The 13,587-nt window shown below is 40.4% G+C and overlaps 1 protein-coding gene across 7 annotated transcripts in view; it reads left to right on the top strand.

The window, feature by feature from the left end:
• CPEB3 (cytoplasmic polyadenylation element binding protein 3) overlaps positions 1-13,587 on the top strand; it is a 185,741-nt gene that overhangs the window by 153,079 nt on the left and 19,075 nt on the right. For all 7 annotated transcript variants that reach the window (XM_032432500.1, XM_032432501.1, XM_032432504.1 and 4 more), the window contains one exon: positions 8,360-8,541. In XM_032432500.1, coding sequence (XP_032288391.1) covers positions 8,360-8,541 — 182 coding nt within the window. The remainder of the gene's footprint in view (positions 1-8,359; positions 8,542-13,587) is intronic.

The following is a 13,587-nucleotide window of genomic DNA, read 5'->3' as shown; positions in this document are numbered from 1 at the left end:
ACCATTAAAATCAAGTAGTGAAAAAAAGAATTATAAAAGAATTATAAAAAAGAATTACAGCTAATTGTCTCTGACTTTGATGACTTCTTAGTTCTGAATGTGCGTCAACATTTCTAATGTATTTGTTCAAATCTCAACTTCAGTGTACTCCTAAAAGATAACCGTAGGCCTATCTAAAGATATATTCATAATTCCATTTTGAAGGACTTTATAACACATTAATTGTGATTATGAAGTTTGTAATTTTACAGTTTTTCAGAAAGTCAAATATCTTTAGGTCTTGTTCTCACTCTAACGGAAAACTGTGCCGAGAGGAAGAAAGGCACGCGGCAGAGATGCCTCCCTTTTATCTGCTGTCAGAGAATAGGGTCTGGGAAGGGCTAACGCAAACGTGAACAGCATTATGAGATGAGGGCAAATGTAGCCCTTTGTTTCTAAACTGCTTGTGTTTAAAAAAAAAAAAAGAAAAATGTGTGTGGGGGCATGGAATATTCCTGTCTTTTTCTAACTGGTGTTATGTTTGGGAGGAGAGAGGGAGAAGAATCCCCTTTGATAGTCTTTTAATCGCATATGTATTCTAAAAGAATGGACATTCATTGCTAGCATTCTAGTTCGTTTTTTTTTTTTTTTTTTTTTTTGCAGCGAACTACAAGTACAAATTAGTTTTCAGATTCTAGTCCCTCTCCTTTTTTTTCTAGATGGGGATCCGAAAAAAAAAAAATTCTGAAAGAAAAAGTCCTACAGTTCTAAAAATAACAGAACTGGCTTTAACTTTTTATGTCTGTTTTTAAGTCACAGACACAAAAGTTTAGAAACTAAATTCCTTTTTTATTATTCACCCTTTTTACTATTATGCACAAGATGCTGCAAGTCCTAGGATTAGACAAGAATTATATTTAGTTGTCTAGTCAGAAATGGGATTTTGTGTTCCCTACCTAGAGAGTATACCTTTTATAAGTCTCAAAGTTCTCTCTCTCTTTTTTTTTTAAGCTGAGCTAAAGCTTTTTGTTTTAAAATGGTTTTGTTTTACATTTGTGTGGATAGTAATCTACATTCACTTGGTCTAGTGAAAATGTTCCCCCATGCCAACACCTCCCATAAGTGTAGCTAGTTTCTAGATGGCTAAGCAATCTATATTAGCATCTTAGCATTTTACTCTCTATCCAAGCCTTCCAGATTGGAATCCATGTAATCTAAACAAAAGGAATTAACATCTGCAGCTTTTATCCATGTGCATAGAATTGGGTTTCTTTGCAACACACTGAGCTTTGTGGACTGGTGTGTGCCTTGGAATAGAAGACTACTTTTAAAGGAATTCATTTTGACTCTGCTAGGCAGTCTTGAATTGAATACAATGCAGTTCACTTGAACAATAAACATTTATTGAGCATCCACGTGTTACTGGCACAGGGCAAGTACACGTCCGCGCCAAACTGAATGAACATCCCACTGTCGTGTTAAACAGGTCATCATCTACAGAGTCAGAGATTTCAGAAGAGAAGAAAACAAGAAATGTATTAATAGAATGCTAACTCAGAAGTAATTGGATACTAAATTATATTCTTCAACACAGTGATTCTCAGATTTGGTTTTTAAATACTTTAGGGCAATTTTTATTACTTCTAGAGGGTATTGTGGTCGTGGAATTCTGAAAAGTCTTAAAACTATCTAAGGCACTGTATGTAGGGTGATCCTGGACTAGACATGGTTGAATAGTACTCAACAGGTGAGATTTTTAGGTGTCCAGATTGATTTTCACCTCACCCCAGGCCAAAAATTGTCCTTTAACATGTTACAGTGACTAAAATGTTACCACTCAAGAATTATTCCTTTGAATCTTGTGAGGCTTTTTCTCTTTGATATCTTCCCATTGTTAGACAGGGACTATTATCACTAATAAATTATTCTAAATATAGTCCTTATCCTACCAAACAGAAACACACGAACCCTTCTAAAGAAACAAGGCAAGCTGTTTTAAGCAATATTGCCCTGGCTAAATTTAAGTTGGTCCTTCCAGTCTTTTTGACAAGCCTTCCTTTTTAAAATTCAGGTTGGAAAAAAAAAATCATAGGCCTAAAAAATACCTGAAAATGGGAAAATATCAATGGAAAATCTAGATGCTTACCCAAAGTTAGATTGCCTGATTGTTGGTTGCTCTGGGTTAAATAATACACATTCCTATTGTTTCTTGTCCCTCCCTTCCATCGCTCGTCAGTGACAGTGCCAAGTCAAGGGTGGTTTGCCTTGAGTCTCTCGGTGTTCTTCAGGTCTTGTTCTCCTTCCACTCACCACCTCTTCCCACCCCCATCCTAGGAAAGGCTATAGGTGGACTCACCATGCCATCATGTGGCTAAAGTTTACATATTCTTCAGAGAGTCAGTACCAGGAAAGGGGTAGTCTGTCTGGTTCTCTACTTGCTACCACCTGAAAGTACAACAGCATGTTGCCACTCTTCATTCAAGTAATGTAAACAGCATGTCTTCAGTTCAGAAATAGCCCTATTGTATTTCCCTGTGGCATTAGGACCTCTCTAGAATGCATCTCTTTGCTCTGAGAGGAAATGAGTGCCAGGCTTAGGGATTATGAGGAGGCCACCAGGAAAAGGTGGAGAATGAAGCATCTGGTTCCTGTATGCTCCCCCAGTTTATAAACATGAGTGTTCTGACCCCAGCTTAGACTCTGACCCCAAGAGGCTTAGGTATCTAATCTGAGGACTGCCTCAGTGATCAAGCTTTGGGACCCATCCACTTCCAACTTTAATCATGCTTGGAAAACCCTCAGACTTCCTCTCTAATTAGGGACATGTGAGCTGTTCTTCCACTTCATGACTTCGTTCTGACAGTTCTTCTAACCGGGTCCTGCAGAACAGATCAATCTTGAGAGATTGCTTATCTAAGTCCCTGGAGCCCACATTTGCTCGTCATCTTTGGGTCTCCTGCCTTTCCTATTGCTCTGATAATTCTTTTCTGTCTATTTTTCCCCTACTAATATTCTGTGATGGATCCTGAAAATTTCCTTGTCTGCCTTTTTTTCCCCCTCTATTATGAGGATGGCTTTTCTGGGAGGAAACAAAACAATAAAAAAAACTTTTGAGATAAATATTCAGTGACATGTGGTGTACCTTTAGAGAACATCCTGAATTTTTCTAAGAGCATTTATTTCAGACATTCTGTACAAACATTCTGGTAGTTCATATGTATTAAGAATCACATCCTGATTTGTGATTTAGGAAATAGGAGTATCTTAACCATATCCTTTTGTTGTTGTTGTTCTGTAAAGTGGTAGCAGGCAGAAATCATACCAGGTTTCTCAGTAGTAGAAGTTTTTTCTTTCACCAAGTCCCATGTTCAGTATGAGTTGCCCCAGATAAACTCCAGATCTGGCACACTGACTTGATTAACTGGATTGTCTTTAGGGTATTTTCTAATGCTAGTACTTGCTTGTGTTCTTTTTCCCCCTGAAAAGCTAACGCTCACCCACAGTTGATGTCAAATTTTGCCACATCGTTGGCAGGTTGAGTAACATTAGCATAAAGCCAAAGTAAGACTGGGATGAATTGGTGCTTATGGAGCAGAAACCAGGCCAAGTTAATATTAAGCAAAGATTTAGGAGTAGAGAGAAGAACACCCTGTGGGCAAAACTAAACATTTGAGCAGCACTCTGTGCTGAGCCGTGTTCAGAGCTCTCATGTATGTTTAATCGTCATGATAACCTCGTGAGGTTGTCAGTGGTAGACTTTTCCTTTTAGTGATAAGGAAGTAGAGTTCAAAGGGGGTGATTGGCCAAGGCCACAGTAAGTAAGAATGCCAAGATTTAAACTCAGATTTCCAGACTTCAAGTATGGATGTTCTTTGCACAGAAGAAGGAAGCTTCTTTATCAAGCTGAGATCTGAGATGTTGTCTCAGTAACAGTATTTACAGTCAACTTGGTACCAGTCGGATTTAATCAAGTTAAACATTCAGTCTCTCTTAGTTGGTTGTTCATACATTTATTTGAAAATATTCTTAACTTCCCAACATTTGATGCAGAATGGAACCTTATGAGCACATTTCTCCATTTAAGATGTGTGAACTGCCTTGTGAACCAACTCGGCAATTGTGGAAAACCTAGACAGTCCAGCTTCTAGTTGAATTGTGCTTTCTTTCCGAAGTCCAGACCTCTTCATCCTCCTGAGGTGCCTTATGCTTCTTTCCTGTCTGCTTTGTTCTTATTTCCAAGGGGAAGAAAATGTGGCTTCTAGATTCACAGTTTAGAATTTGGAAAGATGAACGTGTTGATATTTCCCTTGGGAGTTCTCATTCCTGCTCTGCCCCATTTGGTTCTCATAGTGTCTCAGACTTAGACACTGCCTATGGCTGGCTTTGAAACATAATTAAATTAGATATAATAAATTAGATTTTACTTGAGATCACAAGATACAGATAAATCCATGAAGGTTTTAGTTGACTTCTGCTAGATCCTTACTGCCTTTCTTCTATTTTTCTCTCTTTCTCCCAGGTAAGAACAGGATCCTGGTATAGGGTAGGATGCGGGAGTCATCATGATTTTCTCTCTGGTGAGCTAAGATCCCTTTTAGATCTCTGTGAAGATTCAGAAGCAAATCCAAGGATCCATAATTGGGGTTTAGATTCAATTTCAGAGGCATAGTGCCCACAACCCAGAGGAATTTATGGATTTCTATATGCTACACACAACAACCGCACTATTCTTGTTTCCCTCTCCAGCGGTGGCACAGTGAAGCTCATCACAAGAGCCAGTATGTAGATTAGAGTCAGTAGTGTGTTGCTGTCACCATTCCTGAGAAGACTTGAGTTGTCTTAGGAGCACAGAGCATCTCATCCAAAGTACAAAATGCCATTGGATGTGGCTACCATACCTGCTCATTTCCACCCCTGTGGTGACCAGACAGATCCTGTGAACACTGTCTGGGGAGGAAGGAAAAAATAAAAAGTGGTCTGAAAACTCCTGACGTCCACATGGACTCTGGCTATGCCTGCTGTCACTTCCATCTGTCTGAATCCCAGCCTCCACCTGTGTGCCCTGCTCCTGGGAGCTGCGCTGTCCCTGCCTTCGACAGAGGATGGTTTAGAATGAGGATTCACTGTCAGAGGCTTACTTGGTAGTTTGACTACATTTTCTGAATAAGACACATCCTTGATCAAAGGCTCACATTTCATGAGGAGGGTTGAGATCACAAGATACAGATAAATCCATGAAGGTTTTAGTTGACTTCTGCTAGATCCTTACTGCCTTTCTTCTATTTTTCTCTCTTTCTCCCAGGTAGTCAAAGTGGGTAGCCCTCCTCATGGCTCAGCTTCACCCACATCAGAGGAAGGGAATCTGTATGAGACTTCCCTGTATTAACTGGTGATATTCACTTTAAAGAATCCTTTAAAACCTAGTCTCTAAAACTAGTTGTATATTTTGACATCTGTTGGTGAATTTTTATATTCTATATACAAAAGTGTTTCAGATTAGAAATTTTTAGGACTTAAGGAAGGCTTGTTCTGTGTTTCTTGTTAGTCACCTATGTTGTGGATGAATTAGTCTCTCTCTCTCTCTCTTTTTTCTTTTTTTAAATGCTGTTTTTACCAAGCATGGCTACTTTTCTCAATAATTAGAAACTCTGTTTAGTACTTAAATAACATCACTCTGGTGTTAGAGCCCAGCATGAGGTTAGCCTGCAGGAAGTGTGCTTTTAGTGAAGATTTGCTGACTGAGTAAAGGACCAAATATAAACAGCTGTTGTTTGACTATTATTTACTTTTCTTCAAGGGTGATCACAGTATTAGACCTTCTGTAGTTAAAACATGGATTAGGGTGGAAAGAGAGATGGGAAATCTTCATACTCTTTCCCAAAACAACTCTTTAGTCACCTTGGTTTCTTCTAGCTTCTCAACAAATTGCTCTTCACATGAGTGAGATTTCATTAGCTTAAATGACTTTTTGGTGGCCAAGAAAATGACTGTATATAAGGTTCTAAGTGCAAATGATTTATTTATAATTAGCTTTCATAAAAACATGAGTGAGGGTTTGCTTCCTATCAAAAATACTTAATTGCCAGCACCGTCAGTCATGACCTAATGTTTGGCATGTGAAGATGATTTTCTAGCAGCTAGATTCACAAAGTAATAGAATGTTTGTTCTATGGAAGGCACTTTTTCTGACATCCAAGGATCCCTAAAAGCCCTTTGGAGACCACTATGCTGTAGAAGAACTTGTGGTTCTAGTAACTCTGTGGTTATAATAACTCTCCTTCTTAGCTGGAGCTTCAAGCTTACAGGTGGTATACCTTCTTTCTAAATCAGATGCGTTCCTGTGTCCTTTCTAAGGATGGAAGACAAGTGCCATTCAGCCCCTTGCCAGCATTCTTCTCCTGGCTGTTCACCAAGCTGACAGTGTTTACTCTTATTCCATTCCATGAGAAGCTTGGTCTTTGGAAAAGTGGTGTTTAATTTCCAGTTCCTGAGGTTGCTTATTTTAGTAAGTCCATTGACGAATAAGGGAGATTCATTAATGACTGCATTTAATTATTTCTACCTTCAATGTCTTGGTCTCTGTTACTGGAATACAATTAGCCATGTGAGGAAGTCCTCAAGCAATCAGACGTTGTTGGGCTGAAGTATGAGGACCCACTGAACTCTGATATTCAGGGTATGTGCGTGATTCTTACTGCATAATTTGAATGAATGTGATTCCTGGATCCTGCCCCAAGACTGCAGTCAGAGTCCACTTGGGCTGTAATCAGCAATGTTCTTTGGTTGATATGACTCAGAAATTCTGAGAAATTCTGATCATAATGGGATAATTGGGATAGCTTTCTGCTGTTCTGTCTTCAAAAGTACCTATTCTAGGGCTTAGTTATTGCTAGCTTATTTTCTTACCTTCTGAAAATTCCAGAATCTGTTGGTTGCAGATCATTCTTCTTAAAAACAGGCACTCAGAAAACAATCACCAATATTACGCGGTCTGGTATGGAGAGAAATTTTGAAGAAGTTAAGTAGAAAGACATCCTTTCTGTCATAGCAACATAGCTTTTCTTACCGGCTCAGCAGCTTCATACTACAGGAACCAGTAATGCTTGGCTTTCCTTCTGTCCATAGAAATCTGGTGGGGTTCTTATACCGTTCAGCCCTTCAACTCTTGTATCTGCTACGAAGTTCCTCCTCTGCCCCACTGGCTTGTGCTGCTGTCCTTCTCCCATGGAGGTCTGTTATGTGATGTGACGGTCTTTGCACACTGGCCGTGACACAGGTCATCATCCACCTACCCTGTCTTCTCCTTTCTAAATACCGTATGTAGGTGTCTGAGGAAAGTGGGTTCTTGGGTCATTCCCCACGGGTAGGGCTAAGTCTTCTGGACTTAAGTCATATGAGTAGCCTGAAAGAAATGGTCATACGTGGAGGAAGTGACATCCGGTATCAAGTAAACAATTACCTTCAGGCAGTTTGGATCCAGGTAAGTAACTGCTACATGTCTCTCCTTGACACCTTTATGGTGAGGATAATTCTAGGATATCAGACCTTTGGAATGGTCCAGTTTCCAAATGCCTTCTGTATAGGTGTTTTGTAAATATACCAATATAAGGGTCTACTTAGAAGAAATGTGGCAAGGAGTGCAGACCAGACCTCTGGATTTATAGCAGAGCAGGATGGGTATGTTTTTACTGCCTTCATAGCAGCTTAGTGTTTCCTAGTACATTGTAAGTGCTCAATAAATGTTCATTGCTGCTTTATCATTACTATTATTATTATTATTATTATTATTATTATTTAGAATTCAGTGTGAGAGGCTAGTGTGGAGATTTCTCAGTTGGGATAGAATATACTAAAAAATACATATTTTTCATTGTAGAGATTTATCTTAAGGTTATAAATATATTGCCTCTAGTTAAAATGAGCAGTTAATTCTTTCTGTAGCTTAATCTTAATATAGCAGTGTGACTTTAGTAATTGCTTTCAGTCTTAGAGGTCAGTAAATAGGGCTATTTATAATTAACTTGTTAGGGCATTGTTTGAAATGCTTTGCCTACCCAGGGCCCACTCCAGTGGACTAAACAGTTAGAAATTAGAACAGGAGGACTGCTGATAGATCATTCCTTTTATAATGTTGCTGAAGTTCTGATTATGTAAATTTGTGTATGTGTTGTGTAAATTCTTAATTTTTTTTTTCATTTTATTTTTAAATATGAGGAGCTCCCCTACTTGAGTTGTAAGACTGATGTGGACACTCTTCATGACACCTAACATGGGTTTTCCTTTTCTTAATTATACTGCATGATCTTTAAGTAGTTCTTCCTTCTCCTGGGCAAATGTACGTTCTAAACATTTATACCGAATTGTGTTTGTTTTCTTGCAGTTGAACTGGCAATGATCATGGACCGTTTGTACGGTGGCGTCTGCTATGCCGGCATCGATACGGACCCAGAGCTGAAGTACCCCAAAGGTGCCGGCCGCGTGGCGTTCTCCAATCAGCAGAGTTACATTGCAGCCATCAGCGCCCGCTTTGTGCAGCTCCAACACAATGACATTGACAAACGGGTGAGCAGCCGCTTGGGGTATCATTGCTGCTGTGGGAAAGAAATGAAGTTTGTTTTCTGGGCCCCATGGGGAGAGAAGCACCTCGTGATCATAAGTGAGCAGCTCTGCCTTACATGGTATCAGTCCATGAGTCCCTCCAGGCTGCCTGAAAAAGAGCATACCCACAGTATTTCAGGCGTTAATGAACCTTCTGTCTCACCCATCCCCAGGGTGATGTTACACTTATGAAAATAACCCTGCAGAATTTAGCTTACCCAACTGGAGCTGTTTAAAAGATGATGCCAACAGTGCATTAACAAAGGTTGCGAGCTGGTGACCTGTTTGACCCCTGTGGTGCTCTTAAAACAAGGAAGTTTGGACTCACATTTAATGTTAATGTTCAGGAATATACATAAAATTTTGCAATTCTGATTTCTCTTAAAATTGCAAGATCACACATGATAGCAATCACTGGAGCCGAAGTACTGCTGTCTCTTTGAGTCCCTCCAGTTCCCTGTCGTCCTATTCATACGTAACACACATGCGCATGCGCTTCCTGCCCTCCTGCTCCGGGGCGTTGCCTGCCTGGCCACTGGAGGCATTCTGATTTGCTCCCTTTGATCTAGAGAGGGGACACATGATAGAGTTGTAGGGAGTTGGTGTGCTCAGTCGGTTTTGTGGACAGACATAGGTCTAAATCCCTGAAATCCCAGCTCTGCCACTCTTTGGAAGTTTGGGGAAATAGAAGGTGGTAGGAGGAGATAATCTGAGACCTATATTAATGGATTAATAGAACAAGTAGGAGACTAGATCAGGTATTGAACACCTCCCTTTGCAATTATACAGTGGCTGTTAACACTCCCAGCAAAGGATGTTCTTGGGGCATACATTGGACTAGGATAAATAAAGTAGGAAATACGTTCTTTTTTTTTTTTTTTTTTTTTAAGATTTATTTATTGAAGAAAGAGAGTGAGAGAGAGAGAGTCTTAAGCAGACTCCGCACTGACCGCAAAGCCCAACATAGGGCTCAGTCTCAGGACCCTGAGATCAAGACCTGAGCCAAAACGAAGAGTTGGACGCTTAACTGGCCAGGCACCCCAAATATGTTCTAGTATGAAGTTTTACCTATACTCTCTATGGTCGACTTTGACTAATTTTGTGTAGCTGACTTAAATTTCTTAGAAGGTGAAAGCTTCAGTTGGTGGTGGATTTTTAAATATTCAGCAAGTTATATTTTTATTAAGACATATATCTGATCAAATTTCAAAAGCCAGTGCCTAAAATAAACAGTTGCTACATTACTGGGCTCCTTAAAAGTAAGTAGTGGTGGTTTGTTTGTTTTTTGATTAAAATAAACAAAATAATTCTTTCTCAGAATTTTGAAACACTCTTTGAATTAATGGAGACTCGGAGGTGTGATAAAGATTCAACTCCATTCCTAGCTTTCAAGGACCCCCCTACAGACCGTAAGCTCCGCAGAGATAGGCACGGTGTCTGTCTCCTTCTCTGCTTCATTCCCGGTGCTTACCCATTGCTTGGTGTATAGCTACGGTAGTAAGTGCTCGATAAACCTTTGTCGAATTGACGAATGGTTATACTTGCAGGGTTTTCCTTACTGCTGCTGGCGCCGGTGGACTTACTTGTGCCAGTGCTTCTGTGAGTCTGAAATACCAGATTTTTAGACACCAGACATTTAGACAGCTGTGCACTCACCACTGCTGACCCCAGGTCATAAACTTAACCTGAGGAGCCTTAGATTCTCATCTGTGTGCTTTCTTTGTTCCTCTCTGAAGCCAGAACTAGTGACTGGACAGGAGGTGGTACTAGGGATGATAGAGAAGGCTCCATTTCCCCATGCTTCTATCTTCCCTTTGCCCCCAGGCTAACAGCCTCCTGGCCTATTCCTTAATGGAGGGAGGTACACTTGCCCCAGGGAATATGGCAATCTTTGAGCACCTTTTAAAATCACAGTAAACTCAGATGCTGTTTGTTTTGTTGCCCACCCCTACTCCTTCCCCTGCTATACTCAGGCCCTCAGTGTTTCTTCCCACAAGACTTAGACCTAGGTAAAAAGGAGAGAGGTGGCTTTGATTTTGTGAGTATGATCATAGGCCATGCTTATGAAAATGGTTTGGAACATCAGACTTCTGAGGACTCGAGAAAGCCATTGCCTATTTTCTGCCTGCTGCGTTTGGGTTAACTGTACCTTCCATCTTGCAGACTAGTCCCTGATAACATTTAGAGGAGTAGCCAGTTGTAGTGGAAAGAGTATGGAGTTTAGAGCTAGAATAGATTTCAGTACTTTTAAATCTCTGCTGCACTAGTCACTGGTGACCCCAAGTAAGTTAATTAATGCCAGGAACCTTGGGTCCTCATCTGTAACTCCCTCCTGGGGATGGTCTGAAGAATAAATGGGATTTGAGGATTGAACAGCCAGAGCTGTATGACCTTTGGATAGATGTTTAGTAACTAGCATTTGATGGTTAACAGTATTCGTCTTGCTACAAATGCACTTAATACTGATGTTGTTAATATTATGTAGCTTGAATTTTATCAGTTGCTCGCTGAAGATGTAGTAAACAGACAGACTGGTCACACGGCTGGGTCTACATCTGGTCCTGTTCCCTGTGGGTTATACGACTTTGGGTAGATCACTTAAATGCTGAGCTTCAGTGTATGATGAAGGTGGTAGTAATAGCCCCGTGGGAAACCTGGAAGAGGAGGTGGTATATACAACATAACACACCGTACATATGCGTAGTGGGACTGTTGCCATGGTCAAAAGAATGCCACCTCCATCCGCATGGTATCTAGAAGAGACCTGTCCATTCTGCAGTGCCCTGAGGTGAGAACCATCTAAGGGAGAGAATTAGAAATCATTAAAAGTGGCACAGTCCTCCTCTCCTCTGCCTCCCAGCTCCATCTTCATGCTCTTGTTTGCCCTGCCCAATATGGAGACCATTTTCTTCATTATGAGAGATACAAGCCAGCTTCTGTCTGGAGATAGGCTGCTCCTTTTTCAGTGTTCTTCTGTGAACATTACACTCCCTTCCCCCAAATTGTTACTCTGTCCTCTTGTTTCCTTCCTAATTTGAATGTAGCCAACAGTACCTTATTTTTTTGACTCTGGCATTTTGAACCTCTGTTAACTGCACCTTTCTTAGATGCTTTTTAAAGTTTATTTATTTTTCTCCGAAAGCGTAAGTTTGAGCTTTCCAGAGAGCCCCCATTATATATAAGCACATCAGTATCTCCTTAGGTAATGCTCTTTCTTGGGCACTCTGTTCTTGATTGTCTATAGAGAATTTCTCACTAGGCACAACCTTCTTTCCTGAATAACCCCTCTAGATTTTTAGCAATAGTCTCATAACTAAGGTTTTAGAACTTGCTGTCCTAAAAGTCAGGAGCAGATATCTTCCTGTGCCCATAATCCCTTTCCCGTACTATTGCAGATTCCAAGATGCTCCAGTCCTATTCTGCTTCCTTCTTATGTTAGCCTACAGTTGCCTTTAAACCAAGACCTTGACTATTTTAAATAGCATCAACCTTTATTACCATTCTGGTCAAAGGAACTTCCTTTGTTGTCTGCATCATTATGAATGCAGATATAGTGCAATCAGTCAACTAAAAACAAACAAACAAACCCTACAGATAGCATTTTACAGTCCATTTGCTTGCTGTTTGCAGCCCCATAACCCTTTCATTTTTGCCCCATATGGAGAGTAAAAGAGGGCCTCCTGGAGAGCAGCAATGCCAGGAACCATGGAAGTTCTAGGACTGTTTGAGGGGTGTGCTCTCAGGTTGTACCTTTCCTAGGTAAACTGTGGGAGGTTACATGAAGAATTTCACTAGTGTATTTCCTTTACCTCTTGTATCCAACCAACTTTTCTCAAAAAAGACATCTCTTTTGAGAATTTAAATGTTTATGTATTTATTATTATTGTTGTTATTGCTGCTCTTTAGCTAAGTTTTTAGATGGAGTGGTCTATAGAGAAGATACAACCTTTATAGATTTGATTTCTTCTCATAGTCTTAGAGACTTTTTTGGTTTGCTTATGAATATAAAATAAGATATGTCAATATGCAACATCTGTGGGAGCTGTCGATTCTGTAGCTTTGGCACTTTTATGTCTCTGCTGTCCTTTCATTCATCCATAATGCCATCATCTTTAAGGAGGTGGCCTTTTTGTTTTTGTTTTGGTAACAGCATTATTTAGATATTATTCACATACCATACAGATCACCAATTTAAGCGTACAGGTCAACAGTTTTTAGCATATTTACATAGTTGTGCAGCCATCACCACAGTAAAATTTAGAACACAGGAAGGGGTACTGTATAGCCTTCAAGCATGCACTAAGAGGGTGGACTGAACAATAACCCCAGTGGGGGAGGGAGTGGGGACACTGCATTTATCCTACTTAGTTATTATAGGGAGGGGGTCCTCCTTATTTAACCTGTACTCTTTGAAGTCACAGGAACAAGGTAGCCCAGGCTGCGGAGACAAGCTTCTGACCCACACTATAACTGTAATTAGAGTCCCCCAAGAATATGTGACTTGTTGGAGTCGGCTGATAAATCCACACATCAACAAACTTCTTGCCATGGTCTGGCTAGCAATGGGAGGACTCATATGGTGCTTCCTTACAGAGCTGCCAGGATTTTGATTCTGCCACATGTGCCCAGAGGTCTGAATGGGAATGCTTGGCACATGGGTGGTGCTCAGTAAATGTGTAGAATAAATCAGGATGATGTATGGGAGAACAAGGACCGGAAGCAACCACAGAAGGCTGTCAAGGATACTGGAGTGAGTCACTCTCATCTCTCACCTGGATATCTAGAGGAGGTTCCCCACTGGTCTCCCCAGTTCAGCTTAGCCAATCGCCACTACATTCTTTATATAAAAACCAGAGTGACCTTTTAAAATCATAATGTCCTCCTCTAAACCTTTTGGTTATGTTCTACTGCCATTAGGATAAAGGTCAGAACCCTTAATAATACTGCCTACATGACCCTTCATGCACTATACACTTTTTTTGCCTTAGCTCTCTCTTCCTCACCTTGAGT

This window comes from Phoca vitulina, unplaced genomic scaffold (genome assembly GCF_004348235.1).
Source record: "Phoca vitulina isolate PV1807 unplaced genomic scaffold, GSC_HSeal_1.0 scaffold48, whole genome shotgun sequence".
In the NCBI taxonomy this organism is placed as follows: Eukaryota; Metazoa; Chordata; class Mammalia; order Carnivora; family Phocidae; genus Phoca; species Phoca vitulina.
This window is presented reverse-complemented; position numbering and strand designations above follow the sequence as displayed.